General features: G+C 37.6%; 1 protein-coding gene across 5 annotated transcripts in view; it reads left to right on the top strand.

The window, feature by feature from the left end:
- KIAA1328 (KIAA1328 ortholog) overlaps nucleotides 1-20,885 on the top strand; it is a 174,383-nt gene that overhangs the window by 14,962 nt on the left and 138,536 nt on the right. For all 5 annotated transcript variants that reach the window (XM_075488409.1, XM_075488410.1, XM_075488411.1 and 2 more), the window contains one exon: nucleotides 4,588-4,703. In XM_075488409.1, the coding sequence (XP_075344524.1) occupies nucleotides 4,588-4,703 (116 nt within the window). The remainder of the gene's footprint in view (nucleotides 1-4,587; nucleotides 4,704-20,885) is intronic.

Here is a 20,885-nt window from a genome sequence, read left to right as displayed (position 1 = left end):
TTGTTACCTGACTTTAACTTCAATGTCAAGATCTTTTCTTCTTTTTTTTTTTGTGCTACTTTAGGAGACAATATTGTGCTGCAGTTCTCCTAATTGGTCAGGCAGCGAGACTGCAAATGAGATATCCCTAAGCTTGTCTGGAAATTACTTCTTGTTGATAGGTAAAGCATGCCTAGGATTATTGTATCACCAATCACCCTTACCTTTGTGCTTAAAAAGTAATTTGTAGCTGTAAATTCATGCTGTGAGATCTAGTTTTGTATTATTTTGCAAGTTGCATATCATAAAATTTATCCATTGTGCAGCAATTTCAATTATGTTTTGGGATCGTTGGGGGTTTTTGTTAATTTTTTAAATTTATACAAACTGCCCATGATACTTGAGTAAAATGTATCAGATTTGTGAACAGCGTCCTTAGACAAAAAATGCTGCCATTCTCTCTTCCTGCAGTGCTGGTATTAAAAGCCACTTTGTTGCTCAGTTCTGCCAGAGGCATGTTGTGATCAAGTCTGGCATGGAAACTTCTTCTTTCATCTTGGAGTGCATCTTTCGCTTGGAATTCCTGATTTCATTCCATGGATCCTGCGTGTTCTGGGCTCTGCATGATGCCCTTATCTTGCTTCTTGCTCCCCCTGTGGTCTTGCCTGTTCCAGGTGCCATTCTTTGCTTGGAATGTAAAACCTGTGGTTTTTGAGAATAGTCACCAAAATATTTTCATCTTTGCTAGCTAGTTGGCAGACTAATATCAGGTGAGTGTTCCCTAAAAGATGTATGTTCCCAGCGAGTATAGAACTGATCAATGAAGTTTACAGTGTCTGTGTCTCTGCTTTTTGTTTATTTTGTCTTCTGTCTTAACTTGCTCAGCCACAGTTCTTAATGCATTCAGATGTCTCTTCGTAAGAGCTCATTTTTTTTCTAACATTTTTAAAAAATAGAAAACACTATTTTTAATTTGCTTTTTCAGCTCTTTTCTTTTGTAAAGATTGTAAGTGCCTTCATTCAGGAAGAGTTCTTTTGAGTTTTGTCCCTAGTGTAGTGTTGATGTGAGTATTATCATGCCTCTTTCTTGTTCACGCCAGTTTTTCATTAGACAAATAAAACGTGAAGTGCTGTTGATCTGTGCAGTGCTTCAAAAATTCCACCTGGAGAGCATCAATCCTGCTTACTCAGTGGAATCAGTCAGTGTCATCAGCAAACTTGTTGATCAATTCCTTCTTCAGATGAGACAGTCAGAACTACTAGTATCAGCAGTGGACTTGAGAGCACACCATAATAATTGGAAATGGTGAATTAGAAATTAATTTGAACCCTAAGGCTGATCTCCTAGGAGGGATTTTTGTCAATATATCTGCATTATGAATTTTTCTTTTCCTACAGAGGCTCCTGTAAAATAAAATTAAAGTCTTTATTTAAATGCATCTAGAATTACATAAGCTTTGAAGTGTTGAATTTAAAACAAATCTTGAACAAAGATGGTGTGTATCCTATGACACAAGATAGGTGAATGTAAATTGCATGCAAGGAGATGTTGCAGACACTTAACGGCAGGAATAGTTCTACTGATTTGTCATCTTCGCTCTCAGCTGTCAGTCCTCTATTTTTTCCTGGAAACAACGATAACAGAGCTGGACACCAGTGTGTTGCCCAACGGAGCAGTTGTGCCCTTTGTAGTTGCAGTGCCTTCATTCTTTCACTGCTATTTTCTGACCACAAGTGGATGAAAAGCATGTGAAAATCCTTTTGAGGAGCATTGTGAGCCTTGTAATGTTTCTGTTTGGCATCAGTGAAGTCCTTCCTAGTTCTGCTGAGAATCATCTGTTCTTTACTGCCAGAAGGCAAAGAAATAAGTATATAAAAAAATCTCACTGAGCTACATATAGGATGTGGCATAAACCCAGCATAATCTGATGACATTCTTGTATTCCTTTTCTCTAACTTCCTTTTGCCACCTCCTGTGAGTAACTGTCTTCTATATCTCGCCTGCCCTTTATGGGCTGTCTCCTGCTTTGTGATACATAAACACATACTGCCACGTTTCTTCTAAGATCGCTTACTGTTCTCAGTCATTTACTGCATAAGATATGTGGCACAATATATTCATGTGTCTGGGAGTATGGCAGCTTGCTGTGATCTGTGTTAAATACAAACACAGCACACGAATGTGATGCAGACGGATACAAGCAGCAAATCACAGAATCTGGAGATGGGTAAAACCAGCTACGTTTAGTCTAATTTCTCTAGCGCTCTGGTCTTTCTTGTCGTCTTTTCTTATACTGTTGTTTGATTTTAATATTCTTAGGTGCCAGCGTGGCCCAGTGTTTCAGTTGTCCTGAACCTTTTTCTAATGCAGCATCACTCCTGCGGTTAGTAAGCAAGCTTCCTTCCTTATATAGTGCCCTGGAGATGATACTTGTCCTCTCTTTCCCTTCTCATCTTTTTTTTGTTTCCCTGTTCTTGTTTCCTTCCTGTCTTTCATCTGCGTGGTCATTACTGTCTTCATTGTCTTTTTCTAATTGATTGTTTTTATTCTCTGGTCTCTGCTTTTTTTTTTTTTCTTTTACCCTAAGAAACAGGAAGCATTCTTGCATCTGTCACTGATTACGTGCAGGAAGGTCATCTATGGATTACGTGAAGGGAAGTCATATATGCTGTAGTCACTTACCTGATTGCTCTAGATTCAGAGGAAACAAACTGGTTGTGAAGGAAAGTCATAGATGCTGTAGTCACTTACCTGATTGCTCTAGATTCAGAGGAAACAAACTGGTTGTGGTTAGATGCAAAAGCCTGGGTCTGCAGCCTGTGGCATATGTACTGTAGTTGTAACTGCATCAGGGAGCAAGGATGTGTGCTAGATAGTTTTCAAAAGTTTGTTGCCTGCTTAACTAAGGAGTACATAGGTGTTGGGATGGATCCAGAGTTAATACAGCTGGTTCCCTTTTCATTCTTTATTTTCTCATGTGTGCACACCCCTTTGACAGCCTTTGACTGGAGGGAAAGGGGCCTAGGAATGAGTTGGTGTACACTGCTGGGTACAGGATTGTAAATGACACCATGGGCATGTGAATTGTGGAATGCTTTTATGCTAAATCCATGTCTTTTTTGTGTAATTTAGAAACTTGCCAATTAATAGTTTGTTCCAAGCTTTCATACCTCTCTAATTTATAGAATTTGATTATATGCTCCATGTTATTTTTCTCCATCCAGGTTTGTAGAGAAAAGGTGTGCATTTCAGTATTATTAAATTAATATTTCCAACTTCATGCAGTCTGTTCGAGCTGTTGTGGGAAGGGCTATGGATTGATCTTAGAGTTGGGGAATACTTCCTGCCTATAGTTCACCCCAGGGGGGTGACCCAATTATGGTATTTATGGTTTTTCTGGTGGAATATCAAAACGAATCCGTGTCCTCTTAAGGGAAATGTCATGATGTCAAATGAGTGGCTCAGTCCCTGAATGAAGTTCTCTGTTAAGAATATCAGTAAGTTTGATGGGATGAGTGGAAGGCCTGGTCCAATGCCTATATATATATATATATATATACACATATATATATATATATATAAAAATAAATAATCCCCCCCCCCCCCCCCCCTTTCCTCTTCCTATAGGATTGTTCCACTTAAAGGAAGTTAAAATTGAAGTTTTCTGAAAGTTGTACTGCTTTGGTCTCCTGTCACCTGTGTTGCGGCAGCTGTTTCATCATCATAAAAGACTGAACTTTAAGAGCCTTCAGCAACAGAAATTGCCTAAGTGCAGAGCAATAATATTTATTAGCCTAAGCTCATTACTTAATATTTTTGTAGAGCTTTTATAGAACCATGATTTCTAAGCCATGTTTTTTAGCATAGTTACAGGATCATCTGTGCATAATGGTCTTCTTGCCTACGTGATACCAGAATAATTGTTTTTACAGCCTGCTCTTAAGGTGCAGAATAAATGATCATTGTAAACCTTTCTCACATTGTCATCTTCTAATCTTGATCCAATTATTTACACTGAGCAGCAAGATACAGGGTGCCATGGCCCAGACAGAAAGGAAAATTTACTCCTGCGGCTTGGTATTTTAAAATCCCCGGAAGAGGACAAACTGTTTTGTTTGGAGAAAACTAACAAGCAAAATGATTCCTTTCCTGGACTTATATTTGACAAGTAAATGTGAGAGAAGGATTAGTTTATTGATTAAGAAACAGAAAAGTTTTTCAATTTCCTTCCTGTCTCGGCAGCTAAGCTCTCCCATTTGAGTTGTCTGTCTACATGCCCTAGGCTTGTAAGGATCCCAGTGTGTCTTCATTATGGCTGCAGGGAATCAGACTGCGCAAATCTAATTGTGGGTTCAGGTCCTTACTTTGTTGTTCCATGCTGCCCATTAAAGTGCACGTGCTCTAGTGAGACCAGTGTCTTTGAAAAAGTAATGTATTGCATAAAGTCATATGCATCTTCCAGTGTAATATAATAAAATAAACATTATGAGGAACTAACCTGTTTAAGGAAGGAGAGGGTGATATCCATTTACCTGGAAAGTGGGGGAGTTGGAAGTCAGGCACTGTGGTTATGGGCATGTATTTTATTTCTCTAAAATTTTTTTCAGGGTAAGTGAAGAAAAGGAGGTGACAGAAGAACGGCTGAAAGCTGAACAGGAGTCATTTGAGAAGAAGATCAGACAGCTAGAGGAACAGAATGAATTTATCATCAAGGAAAGGGAAGATATCCTTTAAAAATATGTGCAGGGGCTCACTGTCTGAAATAAAAAGTGAACTACAGAGAAATAATTGTTCTAATTTATGGCAGAGAATAAATCTGCATGTGCTGCCATTCAAAAGCAATCAGAGAGATGACTTGTCAGCATGTGATGCTGGTTCATTTGAGCTTAAAACTGCCATCCAGCTGTTCCTATGATGTTGTTTTGCTATGAAATAGATATTTGTCAACTAAAAACGACAATAAGGAATTTATGCATTAAAATACGGTTATAGATTTTTTTTTTAATTTTTTTTTTACTCAATCCTCTTACGTTGTTGTAATTGAGGTCTAAAACTTGCATGGTATTCCAGTGCTCCCCATGTCCAGAGAAAAGCAATTTACACTGAAGGCATTTAAACTGTATATATGTAGTAGTAGGTTTAGCCAGTTCAGACTTTTTTTTTGTTGTAGCTTTTGTTTGTTTGCTTTATATAAAGCTAGCTGATTCTCTTTTCTTGCAGGCTGTGACTTTCATTTTTGTTAAGTTGCATATGCTTAGTTCGAGTCCTGGAGTATCACATGCAAAGTCGGTGTTGCAGGAATTAAAATTTTCCTTCAGTGTGGTGTGATAGACCTCTTGTTCATTTCTCTTCCAAATCTCTGATATTGATGCTTCCTTGTTTAATTCCTCAGAAGGCTAATGGTTGACTACAGTGGGATGTGGAAAGAGAGTGCTGCAACTACAGCAAAAGCAAATAGTACGTGATTCATCAGGAGCTGTATTTCAAGTAGGGAGGATATAATAATGCTATTTTAGAAAGCATTGAGGAAACCTAGTGTGCAGTACTGTTTTGAGCCCCAAGTCATCCCTTGTTCAAATAAAAAATGAAGTTAGTGACAGAAGTTGTGGAGAAGGGCTACTTAAGATGATGGGAGGCCTGGAGAAGCTATTTTCTGAGAAGAGACTAAAGTATGTGTGCATATGCTTATGATTAGTGACTGGCCATATAGAAGTAGGTTGAGATGGTGGTAAGGTGAATAGGGGGAGAGACAACGCTGAGACAGAAAGGGACTCTTCAGGTTATAGGTCAATGTTGGAACAGAAATGGAGATAAACGGTCCACAAACTTAAACGTGAAGTTAGAGGAGGGTTCTTGAAAATTAGAGCAATTGTATTTCACAGTTGAGCACTGGAAGGCCTAACAAAAAAAGTGCTTTTTTATGATGGAGCTTGGTTGGCTTATGAAAGGAATTCAGTGATATGTTTTCTCTGTCAGCAGGGGATTGCCCTTGATGACCTAGAAGATCCCTTGTAGCACAGCGGCACTTATATCGATTGGAATAATTTGGTCTATTTGTAGTAAATAATGTACGCATCAACAAGCTTTGCCGGGCATGGAACAGTTCCTGGAAAATACTAAATCTGATGTATTTAAGAGCCATTAAATGCGACTACAACTCTTACGCTGATTTCACTGAAGTCAGTATTTTGTTGTATATTACGTCTTGTGTATTCAGTCAGCTCATGAATGTGGGTGGGATGTATGTTCCTGATTAATATTTTTTAATTTATGCACATAAAACTTTCACTGATTCATCTGAGGTTTATTTGGCTACTGGGAAGTAGGCATGCCTGCTTGGTTTTTTTGTGGTTTGTTGTTGTTTGGTTGGTTGGGTTTTTTTTCTTTACTAGAAATAGATTGCATAAGCATGAATACTTTTTCAGAAGTCTGGTAGACATGGCAGATGGTTAATGCATGCAATTTTGCACTTAGGCTTGAAACTGATTTCTTTCAGAAGAACCTTGATCTAAAGTGTTTCAACCAGTTCCAAAACCAAAAGATGATCAAACCTTTATTTTGTCTATAATACTCCTGTAGCCTTTTTTCTAAAAAGTTCTAGTGCTGCTGTTCTTTGGAGATGTGATGCTTAGTGGTGTAAGGAATGCGTCCTGTGATGACATCTTTTGCTGTTCTTACTAAAATCCACCCAGCTGGGCCAAACTGGAAAATCCAGTACCAGATGCTCCAATTCTTTTGATGCCCTCCACAATGAAAGCATCTTATAGCTATGAAGATGGGAAAGTGGTGGAAAAAATTAATCTTCTGAAAGGGAAGATAAAGCAGGAGGTAGAGGAGAAAACGTAAGTGGAGGCTGTGCTGGGGAAGTGAGAACTACAACATGGCTGGAAAGAAAGACTTGGAAAAGGAGGTTGGACTGGGCATGGCTGATGTGAAAGAAGTAAAGCCTGTGACTGATGAGTTCAAAAGTGTTTGGGATAAACACTCAGGGTTAACGAAGAGCCAGGATGGAGGCAGGTAGCCTAGGATCAGTCAGATGATTGTGAGACAGCTGATGAAAGCAGTGATGTGTCTGTTCAGTGTATTCTAGCATGCTCCAAACTTTGAAACAGAATTTGGGTCTAAGCTCATGTGAGAAGGCTCACTGTGTAACCTATCTCTGTGTCTTCCTCAGCATCCGCTCTTAGTATTTGTCTTCTCTTTGCTTCTGTATTCCTAGATCATGGTAGATACATACCTGGTAACTGAATGGTGCTTCTAGTGGCAATCTAAATTCTGGTATTGCCTTTGGAGTGTTTGACTTTCAACTTCAGTGTTCTTATTTTTGGTGTTTCATTTGCATTTTCAGAATAAGGGATGAGCAGCACGCACCATGTTATGCTCTTAGGCTACTTGCGCTGTTCCTTCTTCCACTTCTGCTAGGAGCTGTCAAGAGAAAAGCTTCTGGCTTTCCTTTTTTTTCTGGCATATTTTCAAGCACCTATTATTAATTTAGGTCCCAAATATTATTTAATTTAATAAACAGGAAAATATCTTTTGTAAGATGCCCCAGTACTGTCATGATAGATGTCTTAGGAAAAAAATGATAATGAGATTATTTAGAAACAAATATGACTGTTATTTCAAAGCTCAAAGAAATTATGTTATGGTGCTTAGCTTTTCTTGTTATCACCATTAAGGATTTTTTTAATCTAAATTTGTTGTTGCATAAATGAAGAAGGAAAAACAGCCTTAACATTTCTGTGAAGATTTATTAATTGGGTAAGAGGAAACTTCTTAAAAAAATTTTTTTAAAAAAATTATTATTGAATTCTAAGCTATGCCTAAATTATTATTTTGGAGACAAAGAATAGGGAGGTAAAGGGAAGAAGAGATGCTCTTTATTACGAACTTACTTTTTTCTTTTTGTGAATTTAAACTCATCAGCCCTACTAAACCACTGTTTTGGTTTATATTTAGAATGTACCTGGATTACTTAGGCTTTTTGTTGGAATTATATCCTGACTGAACATGATCTGTTGATTTGAAGACCCAGCCAAGTTCATACAACAAATCCCATATGATTTGCTTGACTAGTCTTAAAAATGATCACAGACTCTGTTTACATATGTCCTTAATATTGTAACTTAGGACTACTTAATTAGTTGATTTTATGAATATTAATTTAACTAAAACAGTTCATTTGCTGATAGTGTTAGTGAAACATAGAATATTAATTTGCTGGAAGAATAATGGGCTGCTTATAAGCATTATCTAGAGTCTTTTAATAAAATGCTTTTAGTTTTGCCTTAGTACTGTTCATTACGTTACTCTTGCATATACTCATAAATTAGTGCTATTTACATATTTTCTCCTTTTACTGTCTTTCTGTGTTAATGTAGAATTAGTATAATTTTTCAGAAAAAAAATAATTGCTGACTTGCTTAATGCTAAAGAACAAAATGATAGAAAAGCAGGTATCAGAGTACAGAATTTACTTGTTCATTCTGTCATACTTACTTTTCTCTATAATGTTGAATTTGCTTTTCTGAAAATGGGGAGAGAAAATAAGCACTTCCTCAGTTTCCTTTCCTTTTTTAATCTGACCCACCAAGTTGTCATCACAGGTGAAGAAACAAAACAGAAGGTCTTGCATAGAAAGCCTTTGGCAATGTACTTGTTGAGTGTGTGGTCCTCGTGTCTTGATTAACAGATACATGTGTGTGTGCCTCCCCAGGGCTGCTGTTTGCAAAAGGATGGTTAGTCTGAGCTCCCAATGGCAACACAGAGTGTCAGAGAAATGGGGTATGGAAATTAACAGTATAGTTAAGCATGTATATATGAAAGTTGGATCTCTGCCTTGTTGCCCCCCCAAAATAATAACAGGCAAGCTGAAAATTTCTATATAGAGGAAAATTTACCGTTTGCGGGAAACTTGTGCCTAGTGCTTTTGAAAGTCAGGCTATTTATTTAAAACTCAGTAACAATTTTACAGTGTAACTTTGGCTAAGTCTAAGGGTGATTTTTGCTTTTGTTATAGTTTCTGTAGTATAGTTTCTAACAAATTACAAACTGAGGGATCAGAATGACCATCATCATTTTTCTTTTATTTCTCAACTTGGCTCCCTCAGCTTATAGTTTTAAATTTTTCGCATTCTATTTTTCATATGTGAATGCATACCATATATCTTTTTGTGCATCGTAATTTGTTTGAAGGCATGTGAGGAGAATGAAAAATTAGTGTTTTGCTCCTTTCTTCCATTTTATCCAACTGCTTCACTCTTTGAAGGTGTTTTCCTTACTGTTATTATAGTTATCCTACTAGTAAATGTTTCTAAGCAATCATTATGGTCTATTGAATAAAACCTGAACTTATTAAAAAGTCCCTGCATATTTATATGCTATTCTGTAATGGCAGTATTGGCTAAATGATGTATGTATTTAAGAACTTCTTAAACATAGAAGAATTAGTCAAGGACTATTGGGTAAATAAGATATTTTGAATTTTTCATGAACTTTTAAACTAAAACAAGGTGAAACATACTGTAATGTTGAGTGTTCAAATGGATCAATGACTGGAGATTCATTCAAAGCTCAGCTTTCTATGTTTAATCCTAGTTAGTGCCTCAGAGCACAAGCTAGCCACATTGTCCAGGTTATGAAATTATCCAGAATCAACAGGCAGCATCCAAACAGTCAACATCAGCCTCTGTAGAATATGAGATAGGGTTTTTGCCCTTAAACTTCACACTCAGTGGTGCAGGATTGTCTGTGAGATGGTACTGTCAATACAGAAGTATAGCTGTGGGATAAGAGAAGCAGAGTTGCTTTGAAATTTATCTTGTAAAGTGTGGAATGACAGTGTTCAGTGTATGGCTGACTGAAGAGCAGAAGACTTTCCCACCCAGCAGCTCTGGCATAGAATTTTGGAGGCCCACTGAGGTGAGTGTTGAGGGCTAGTAGCATTCTCGCATATCCTCTGTTTCATGACATTTCTATACTGCGATGATCTCTTCCTGGTACAGGATGCTTGATGTTTCTGAGCTGCAGTCTTACTGGCTAAAGAGCTAGAGTTCTGCTCTGCCAGGTTGTTGATAGCCACTGGTGGGTATATGCTTCACAGACAACCTGTCTTCTAGCTCTGGAAGATGAACAGTATCTTAAGCACAGACATGATATCATCTATAGCAACTGTCTGGTGTGGATCTCAGAACTGGATATGATGATGAGCTCCCCCTGTCTGAACTTAACTGGAGAGACCTGTCATTAGAAATGCAGCTTCAACCATGGCAATCTCATATATCAACATCAGTTACCATAATGAAAAAAACTGAAGTAGATCAGGTAAAATGTATTTCTCTGTAGAAGTCAGGCTGGTGAGAAGGGCTGTGTGTCAGGTGAAAGGCAGATCTTTCTTTTTTCAGGCACTTAAACTGACCAGGCTACTTACCTGACTGAATTTGGCCCCTGCTTTTGTGGCTATTGCTGAAACATTTGGCTTTAGGCATGTGAGCTTTCAAAGCGATGTTTTTTTGAGTTAAATTTTCCATTATGACATTTGGCTCATTCGGAAACAAAGACTGAAATGTCTTAAAAGGAGGCACAAATGGGAAAATGAGATCATTAATTGTTGAAGCTGGTACTGTAACAAATTGACTAGAAATGTGGATTCGGAGAAATTGATGTACTTTATCCTTCCAAACTAAATGAATTCTCCATCTGCTTCAGCTTCTCAACTATAATGAGGATGCTGGGCTGGCTCTGCTATTGGTTTCTCTGTCTTCCTGAACTATTTTGGAAAGTTTAAACATTTCTTGCATGATTAAATACACTTTCAATAAATCAATCTCATAATAATTGTTGTTCAGGAGAGTTCATTATTCAGTTTAGTCTTTTAAATTACTGTTCTTCTTTAAAGGATTCTTCTGACGTAATGGCTTCTGCTGAATCCATTTGCCATGCTCTGGCTTGTAATTACTTTAGATTTGAAGAATAAAATGAATGGCTTTATTATTAATCAGTAGCAAATTTGTCTTACTGTTTTTAACCTTAGAGTGGCCTTCGCTCATGAAATAGTTTTAATGGTCTAGATAGCAAAACACTTCATACCTCTCTTTCAACAGAGATTTAGTGAAAGCAATCAGATAGTTTTGTGGTTTTTCTTCCACCGCCCCCCCATCAAACGTTTGTCACAGTAACTGTCATCATGTGTGTATTTGCTGTTTTATGCTGTCAGCTCCTGGCCCTCTGGAAGGCTAGTTTTGCTACCTGATTTTAGATTGTAAATTTTTCAGGCCAGGGTAGCATTTATTTTTGCCTTATGCTGTGGAGAGTACATTGCACTTAAACATAGCATTCATTTAACACTGGCTATTACACTGGACATTGGCCTATATGAACTTTGTCACTGTTCATGCATGATGAAAACTCAAACTATTTCTTTCCTCCTTTCTATTGTTATGGGGTTTCATAGTTCTTATTGATGATGCTTTTGTAGTCAGATCAGTTGAGAGTCTGTGCTGTGAGTTTTAGTAGCAGAATGCCATCTTGGACTGAAGTCTTACAGCAGCTGAGATGGGACAGATAACTGTCCTATGTGAGTCTTCTCCATTTGGCATCAGTTCTTTGTCCATAGTCTCTTGTCAGGTTGTTTAAACCCATCCTTAATTTTAAACTGCCAGTCAATGCAAACTAATACAAAAGCATTTTCAGCCTTGCTAAACTTCTTAGGATCTAGTGGATGTTACATTAATATCTCATTTTCAGAGACTGCTAAGAAAATGAAGGTGGGTTAGTTGTAGAGTTATAGACATTCAATAAATCTCAGCTTTTAATTTCTGTAGGGATTCATTGCTATAACAGCACTCTGTTGGTTTTGTTTCCTCTATCAATTGTGATGTTTAACCAGGACTAAGAATTTTTCGACTAATGCCGAGGAATTGGAGAAAACATCCAAAGAGGAATGAATAGCATCCTTGAAGTCTTAATTCCATGGATCTCTAGGAGGTCATGGAAAGTGTAAGTGTAAAACTGGATGAAATTTATCCAGATACAAGAACTTCATTGAAGACTTCCATCTCTACCTTTTATCCTTAATTCTATAATTCTGTAATTCGCATTACACCTCCTTGCTCTAGTTTCAGAAATTGTAGTTTTTCATTTCACATCTACATTTTTCAGTTCACATACTAGTGTGTATGTGTTTATTTAAATGCATATTTAATTGTGAAAATGGTAAGTTTTTACTGATGGCGGTATGGTCACTTTCAGTGTGTATATGTCAAGAGTTTTACATAAAGGTTAGCCCCTTCTTGGGACAAAAAATACCCCAGTGTTATAGCACAGGGAGTACAGTTGTAGTAATAAAGATTATGTTGCTGATAAGTTCCCCTCAAGGCCCCATGATGGTAATACCCCTATATTTTGTCTTTAAAGAAAACTGCTGAGAGGCAATAATTTTTTTTGTATGTGTCCCATTTTCATTAATGCATGGTAATTGATGGAGTTGCAGTGACTTGTAACAGTAATGAGTTCTAAACATAAGAATGCACTCCTTTCTAATAAGTGAGCACTGCTGGGGTTTAAAAGCGTACTAAATCAGTTGCTTTAGTATGAATTTATTAGTTTTTTTCAGCATTAGCTTTAATAGTAGTTATTTACATAAGCGTACATCCCATTAACCGCCATCAGGGCTGGAAAACATGCTGAACTGTTCATATTTTCATATAATTATTGAACATAATGGTTTCATTTGCATTTCTAAACAGTGATGTTTCTGTCAGGCTTGGAAATAGTGTCTTTACGCAGTCCCTATTTCACATCCACTTATTTGACATCGTTAAATTTTATGCTAATGTGCTTCCCTAGAATATCATCAGTAGGACAGATGCTTGCGCTTTAATATACAAATCAGAGATGCTTTTCCCTCCCCCCTCCCCTGAACTGCAAAAGAAATAAAAAAGCATATCTGCACTTTTTAGATATAGTTTGTTTCATTCTAAAGAATCTCTAAGAAATGAAACTTAGCTTTCACCCCTACTAGTCTCTTCCAAATGTAACAGATACCTTCTTTATGAAGGCTGGGAGACTATCCTCCACATTAAGGAAGGAGGAAGAGGCTTCTAAAATTCAAGGTAATAATGTGTTAAAATAAAGATTGCAACCTTGAGATTGTCTCATGTGTAAGGCATGGAGCCTCACATAGCAAGTTACCTAACTAGACAGTGGTCCATGTACTGGCTTTCCTAGCAGCAGACCATCGCTGTAGAGGGGGTTCAGGAAGGGATAAGTTTCAGCTGCTAGACTTGGTGCTTGTCAGCAGAAGTGCATTTGGAATTGTACACTATCGGGTTTTTAGTTTTACATTTAAAATAGATTTTTTTGTTTTGTAATTCTGCAGACAGGCAGAGGTATATGAGCCCTCGCTAAGTGGGGATGGTGGTGGTTGTATGGTCAGTGTTGCTTTGATTCTGCATATGTATGTAAGAGCTTTGATACTTGTACTGAAGTTAACAGTGGAGGCAGAGCATCAAAACCATAAGAGGTAGTGCCAGTAATTGCAGTTCTGAATGTGGAAATGACGGAATAAAAATAAATAAATAAAATCAGCACGACCACCAAAACCACACTGCTTTTCTTCCATTGAAAAATTAACATGTCGCGCCTTGTTCTGTATGAACTTTATCTTACGATGACTTGTTTACAGTTGTAAGTAGAGTGCCAAAGGTAGAGCAGATGAGTGCAACCTGCAGCATACAGTTGTGGTCACAGGAAAAAGTAAATATGAAGATGTATAGTATGTGGCTTATAAGCCAGACATGACCCATGTGAATGAGCATGGAAACCCAGTGAATCTCCAGCTCTGTTCTGTGCTTTTGCTGACTTACTGGATATGGCACTGGGCAACTCTGCTGTCTTCTCTCCTACTTACTTATTGAAAAATTTGGGGTACTACTTGCTGGCCTTTGTGTGACATGAAAGGTTAAATATATGTACATTGTGTAGTTACGGCATTTCACGGACACCCTCAGCCTTGAGCAATACAAGCATTGTATATCTCTGAAAATCTTAAATAAACCAAAAAATGTTAGGGTCAAGAAAAAGACTGAGAAAAAGTGTCACACAGAGTTGTCATTTTCATTGTGTTTTATACATAAAAATAAATGTTAAAAAATGCCTCTTTTCTTGGGCATGTCATGGAAGAAGGTTTGAAGGAGACACCCAAATGGAAAAGGATACTTGGACTGAAATGAAAAGGTGTATTTTATGCATAAGGGCCACATGAGCAAACTGGATATATACTCTGATGGGTTCTGGGCTTATGGTGTCTTTAATTATAGATGATTAACAATTTGCTAGTTGCTTTGCAGACAAGTATAGAGACAAAAATCCCTGCTGGGAAATGGTTGCAGTCTGAGACCTCATTCTGGTGGTGTGTGTAGAGCTGTATTTTAAGTCACAAGTAGTAGAAATATTGAAACAACAACAAAAAATTTCCTTTCATTATCTTGGAGAGAACCATTGGCTTTTTGAAGTATTTCTGTTACAGTTTTGAGCTTGCAATAGTGCATGCAACCAGTTTATAGGAAACAATTGGAGCAAGGTGCTTTTTGGTAAACCTTTTACTCAGGATTAAAATAGGATGCACCAAAGTGGGGTAGCAATTGGTGAGATGTGCTAGTTTCAGCTGTGAAGTACTGGGAAATTTAAAGAGAGCACCTCTGGCATGCAGAGCAGGTTGTTGTACTGCAGAGATTCTGAGCTGACCTCTTGTCAACTTCTCATTTGAATCCTGAAAAGGAGGCTCTAGGTGATTGGCAAGTATCCTTATTTTAATATGCGGCCATAAAAAGGTAAAGTATGATGATTTTTAACATCAGAAGATTAACATTTTACCTTTAAATAAAATATGATTAACTGGTACAGAATTAAAAGTAATAGAACTGAAATATTCAAACTATGACTCTATGGTGTCAGATTATGCATCAAGTGTGACAGTTTAAGTACTGAAGTGATTTAAAAATGATCCAGCTGAAGGATGTATATCCCAAGTATTGAGAGTAAAATGGAATAAAACAATCGTGGCTATCAAAACTTTCTCAAACCCTCCTGGCTGAAGGAACCAGGAAGTCAAAAAGTAGTGCTGTTTGCAGTGACTGCGTCTTGCCCAGTGCCAGTGCAGGTGCGGCGAGGGAATAGTCAGCATGCTGTGATGGCATCCTAAATTATGATTTTAAGCCTACCAGGTGATGATTATGTTTAAATTTAATTGCCAGGCCAAGACTATTGCTTCTGGATTCATATACCTCCAGCAAGGTTCAAATATGATTGATCTAGCAATGTGTCTTTTCTTTCAGCAGTTTGCAGTCAGCCAGGCTTCTTATTATCCCTGTACACTTTGATTTCTGGTAGATTGGCACATATTTTGATAAATGAAACCACATATTTATCATCTGAACTTAGTGTTACTGTTTGGAAATCTGAAAATGCCATTGTGAAGGTTTGCCATTTGACTTCTGCATATTTTAAGTCCTTGTTAGTAAAAATGATTTTTTTTCCCCCACCTAGTAGTTCTGTAAACTCAGCTTGGAATTTGACAGTAAAGTGGCACCCTGCTGTCTTCTGATGTCCTGTAAATGAACTTTCTGAGTGCAATTTGGGCATTTAGTAATCCTCTTGTAGGCGTTGTTTTCAGCAGGTTTATGCATGTTAAGCTATAACACCTTGAAATTGTTTATGAAGCATCAAGAGGAGGAGTGGAATATGGCTCATGTTCCAAAATGCAAAAATAAAAGAAGTGGTAAATAAAATGTACTGTAGTCACAATAATTGGCAGGTCTAGTTTTGTTTACATCCAGGGAACAGGATACTGAACTAAGAGGGTGTTGCTTTCATGTAGTTTCTTCAGAGAGTAGAACTTTAGTAATTATGTAGAAATGTGAGCAAAGCGCTTAACAGCCTCCATAGTACGTGAATGCCTCCAGTTACACTGCTCAGATGCTTGTGTGGATTTCTTCATATTTCATTATCTTCAGGGAGGACTTTTTGGTTGCTATAAGTATTGTTAACCACATTGATGAAAGATCCTCAGATACTTTCAAAGATGTTTCTCATCATCTCTTAACAGTGCAGAATAAGACTCAAGTGAGCACAGCTCTTAACGTCCAGCTGTCACTTCAGATAACTGGACAAGTCCTGTGAGGCCTTACTGTGCTGTTTCAATGCAAATAACCATATTTAACTTGCCAATGCTCTTTGCTTTAACCTGCCAATAAATCTACTGAATCAATTAGTCCTATGAATAGAGGGAAATTAAAAATTAGAAATATGTTTCTAATTATCTGCAGAGAGAAGTTATGGGAGCAAATAATATAAACTTACCTTCAGGACACAGTTTGATTGTGGAAAGGATTGCACGGTATTATCTCTGGTAGTGTGAGGCTAGATTTGGTTACCCTGAAAAGCCTCTTGGTTTCCCCAGAAAGCTGTCTTGGTACATTGCTTTAGGGTGCATCTGCTGTGATGTCTGGGGTTCCCTGTACAGCCCGTGAATCCCAGTTGACTTTAATGAACTGTTTATATTGAACTTGTCTCATGTTGGCAAGGTTCATGTTGTATATTACACTCCTCTTTCTGGAAACAGCCACAGGATAGTCCAAAGAATTTAACAACAGTATAAATGCCTTGTTCTGACTGAACAGTGAATGCATCAGAGAGTCTCCTGGCTTGTCTGCAGAGTACAGATGACCATCAGGAACCTTCTGGCACTCTTGAACAATCCTCAACATATTTCTCTTCATGAAGCTGTAAATATCTGCCTTGGTTCACTTGTTACTTCTCTGCACTGTGCCTTTTTTGAAGGATCAGTGTTTTAAAAGATCCTCTAATGTTTTTTTGACACCTTTTAATTTCCAAGCTAGACACAGTCACAGTTAGCTTAAACATGCTTGTTCTTGTGCCAGTGTTTTGCTTAAATAGATTTTCCTTCTATTTAATGTTTATGGAGAAGGGGATTAGAGCAATAGACATTCCCCGTCTCAAAGGGAGAAGAGAGGACAAGGTGAGAGAAGTTTCACTTGCATGCATGTTGTATGAATGATGGGAACTGCTTGACTTCTGGATTAGAACAGGCTAGAGAGCTTGGTGGAATCGTACAACGTTGAGAAGAATGGAATGACTGAAAGGTCAGGGAGCTTAGCAAAATCAGAACGGTAATGTGTACTAGTTGGGATTTGTTTATTTTTTTCTTGCATATGGAAGTTGTCTCGATAAAGTTCATCTTTGCAAAGCTACATAGCGAAACTTCTGGTTGGCATTACGGAAAGTCCCTAAAGGTCAAACTTAAATGCACGTATATGCTACGATTAGAGGTTGGTGCTTTTAAGCAACTGAGATAACTGAGCAGACAAGTTATAGTGTGACTTTAAATGGGCCTCTTGACTTCCACCATGGCAAAGGTGTCTTGTCAGTTCTTCTCCTTAGGAATCCTGCTTAGTCATGCTTTATCATCAGCCAGGCAGGATGTGGGGCACCACTGCAGGTGTTCTTTTGGTAGTTGTTCAAGGAAATCAAGCTGTTGTGAATGGTTTAAATTTGGAGAGAAAAAGCATCATGTAGCTGGATCTGCATTAGCTGCGTCTCAAATCTGTTGATGGTGCTGCCGACAACAAAGTCAGGATTTACTCCCCAGCATCTTGATTTTTTGCTTTTAAATACCAATAATAAAGTGGGCAGAAGTTTGGGATCTTGATCTGCAACAGATTTATATTTCATGTAATGCATCTAGCGAGTTACATATTTGCTTTTCATGTTGTGAGTTTTCTTCACTGTGCATAAGGAAATAAACATGTGTCTGAAACCATTCTGAAAAAAATACAGGAAAATTGGCTATTAATTCAGAGTTGCTAAATGCCATCCTTGGGTGTTTAGTTGGGCTCAGTCTTCGACTACATCTATCCCTCTTGGGGATGATTTGCAGCCCTTTTCCATTGGCATGTCTGTTTCTCTTTGTAGACACTAAAATAGATTCTTAGCTAATATTTCATAAAAAACATATGAAAGAAAAGTTCTGAAATTTATATCTTACTGAAAGAGTCATTTTCTGCTGCTGCTTGAAAATAAAGTATGGGTAACTCTTGCATTGCAGGAACTTTGCTTTGTAGTTCACAGTTTTGACATAAAATTATTGTGGGCATGCTGAATCAGTGATATTTTGTCTCCAGTAAATCTTTTGGCCTCAAGAGCAAACCAAAATGTGTTTGTGAGCTGTAATAAAGGGTGGTTCATTCTCTTCTCTTTTTATAATACTGCATTGCTTAAGGTGTTCTTCTACTTCCTTTTTCTTTCAATGTCAAGAATTTTATTTTAATAGGACTTGTGAAGTCTGGAGACTTATGGAAGATTAGTAAATCTGCCAGAAGTTTATAACACTCATGAAGAATATATGAGATTATACATAAAGTTAAACTCTTCTTCACTCTTTGGATCTGCTTGCTAGATGATGTGAAATTTCATTCCCTAGGAAAGGGGTTTTCTGTTCAGGAAGACAGTATGGTAGGCATATTCTCTGAATTTTCTTTGAAGGTAATTAGTTTAACGGTCTTTGAAGTGTGTTGCCTAACGTAGATCTATATTTCAATGCTAGATGTTTGTTTGAAAGGGCTGTGTTGTGTATTTGCTATAGGTTGATTCAGTAAGGCAAATGTGTGAATCACTACATTTGTGTCACTTATCTATACTTTGTATGTTTTGGAATTTAACGTGTAGTTTATTAAAGTTGGCTGCTTGTCACTGGAGTGAAGAAGATTTTTAGTCAGGAGAAGTATGGGTGTAGGAGGGGGCAGAAAGTTTCAAGAGACTTTTTTTGAAGCCACGTAATGGCTTTCCTTGTCACCTCTTTTAGTGAAACCTACAGGAGGAGTTCTGCACAAGACATCCTAGAGTTTCTTTGGGCAACTGCATGGATGAGGATAAGCACTTCTCTCCCTTGCAGACTGCAGTTATGCTGTTATATCACATGGAGAACTAGAGGTGACCTCTTGGAGTTTCTGTTCCAGATATTCTGTCAACATCATGCCTCTGGACATGTATCTTTGGGACTTTCTGATATCCCTGCTAAATAATAAAGATAAGCCATGACCCATTTACCGTCTCTGCAGTCTAAGCTGTGCTGAACTCACTGGAGAGATGCATTGGAGCCTGATTTGCTCATTCCTCCCCTTCACCCTTGGTACCGTTTGTCTTGTCCACCTTGATCCCAGCCATGTCTATGATCCAATGCTACAGATGGGCCTACAGTTGATGTGTTCAGAGAATGCCTTCTGTGCCTGTAATGTAGAGATGTCCAGAAGTAGTGCAGTAACCAGTCACAATGCAAATCATGAGTGCAGCACATGGAATCATTCTTCTCTACTGAGGAGACTTGCCTATAAATCAATGTGAATACACACAGTATTTCTTTTCTCCTGCTCATCTCCCACTTTTGTCAATCATGTAGTGTTGAATATGCAAAGAATTGAGAAACTGTGAGTTAGTACTAGTCTTTTATTATTAGATATATTTCCCCTAGAATTTGTTAAAGTTTGTTATTCTCCTTTGGGATTTGGGTTCTTGGATCTCAATTTTATCTCAAGCCAAGTGAGGCTTCTAGAGTTTGTCTGGGTTTGTGAGTAATGGGCAATAGTTCTTCCATGCTTGCAAACTTTCATATCAGAACTATCATAATCAAAACACTTTTTGTTTTTTTAAAGGGCTATGAACATAAGAGTTTCATGTTTACAAAGCCAATTTGAGAATCAATTGTAATATCAAACCTTGTGCCAAGATAAGTCTATGATAACAGGAGAGTAATTCACTCAAACATTTTCACATGTTAAGCTGCACTGGATGCACGTTAATAAAACAGATACATAGAGGGGATGGTGTCACACTGCAAGATGTTTGTCTGGTGGTTTTCACTGGCCTGACAGAACTCCAGTGTGAAAGGTACAGAGTGTGGGCAGACTCTGTAATGAACTTGCGTACCAAATCATCTGTTGGATGATGTAATATTATGGATTTTGGATTTTGTAATATTATGTAATATTACTTCTTGAGCAGCCAATGAAAATAAAATAAAAGCAAGCAACTATTCTTTCATTTAGAGCTGGTCGAAATTTTAAATTTCTATTTTGCAGGGATTGTTTATACTTTGAAATTCAATTTTGTTTCACTAAAATGTATTTCAAACAAATTTGAAGACTTTTTGTGATGCCGTGTTTTGGTTTTTTATGTTCTTTCATGACATAGTGAGAGATGCATGTTGTGATCCTGCTATCCTGGTGGTTGTGCTCTGACATAATGGAAGTGATCTATTTATTTTTTTAAAAAGCGTGTCAGTCTTTCATTGCAACATACATGGTATGTTAATACTAAATGTCAGTCATCCTTTTAGACTTTCAGCTACTGCCATATCATTATGACTTTGTCATGTTTTGCTCCTTATAAAAAATTTCTATGTGTGATGATACAAAATCTCAGCAAGCAACTGAACGCCTGATGCAAAATGAAAATATCCTCCTCTTTGAAATACAGGGGACTTTTTTAAGTTTCAGCAGGTTGGTTTTTCTTTCTTTTTTTGGTGGAAGAGTGGTTTTGACAAAAGGTTGGTGTTACATTAGAAGCATATGTTAGAAAAACAGACCTGAAAGAGATCTTCAGGCATCCTGTTCTTTCCCAACAGAGGATGGATCACAGCCTGCCTTTCTCTCTGGCTTCTAGTTCTTTGCCCAAATAACCTGAATTTGAAGTTTAGATTTTCCAATTTGGAGGCTTTGCCATAGCTGTAAGCCTTTCTCTAGGCTAGAATTTGAGTTGTTTCTCACTCAACAAATTAAGCTCTGTAGTGTCCACTGCTGATAAGCCATCCAAGATGTCACAGGTTTGCTCT

Source organism: Mycteria americana, chromosome Z (assembly GCF_035582795.1).
Source record: "Mycteria americana isolate JAX WOST 10 ecotype Jacksonville Zoo and Gardens chromosome Z, USCA_MyAme_1.0, whole genome shotgun sequence".
Classification (NCBI taxonomy): Eukaryota; Metazoa; Chordata; class Aves; order Ciconiiformes; family Ciconiidae; genus Mycteria; species Mycteria americana.
This window is presented reverse-complemented; position numbering and strand designations above follow the sequence as displayed.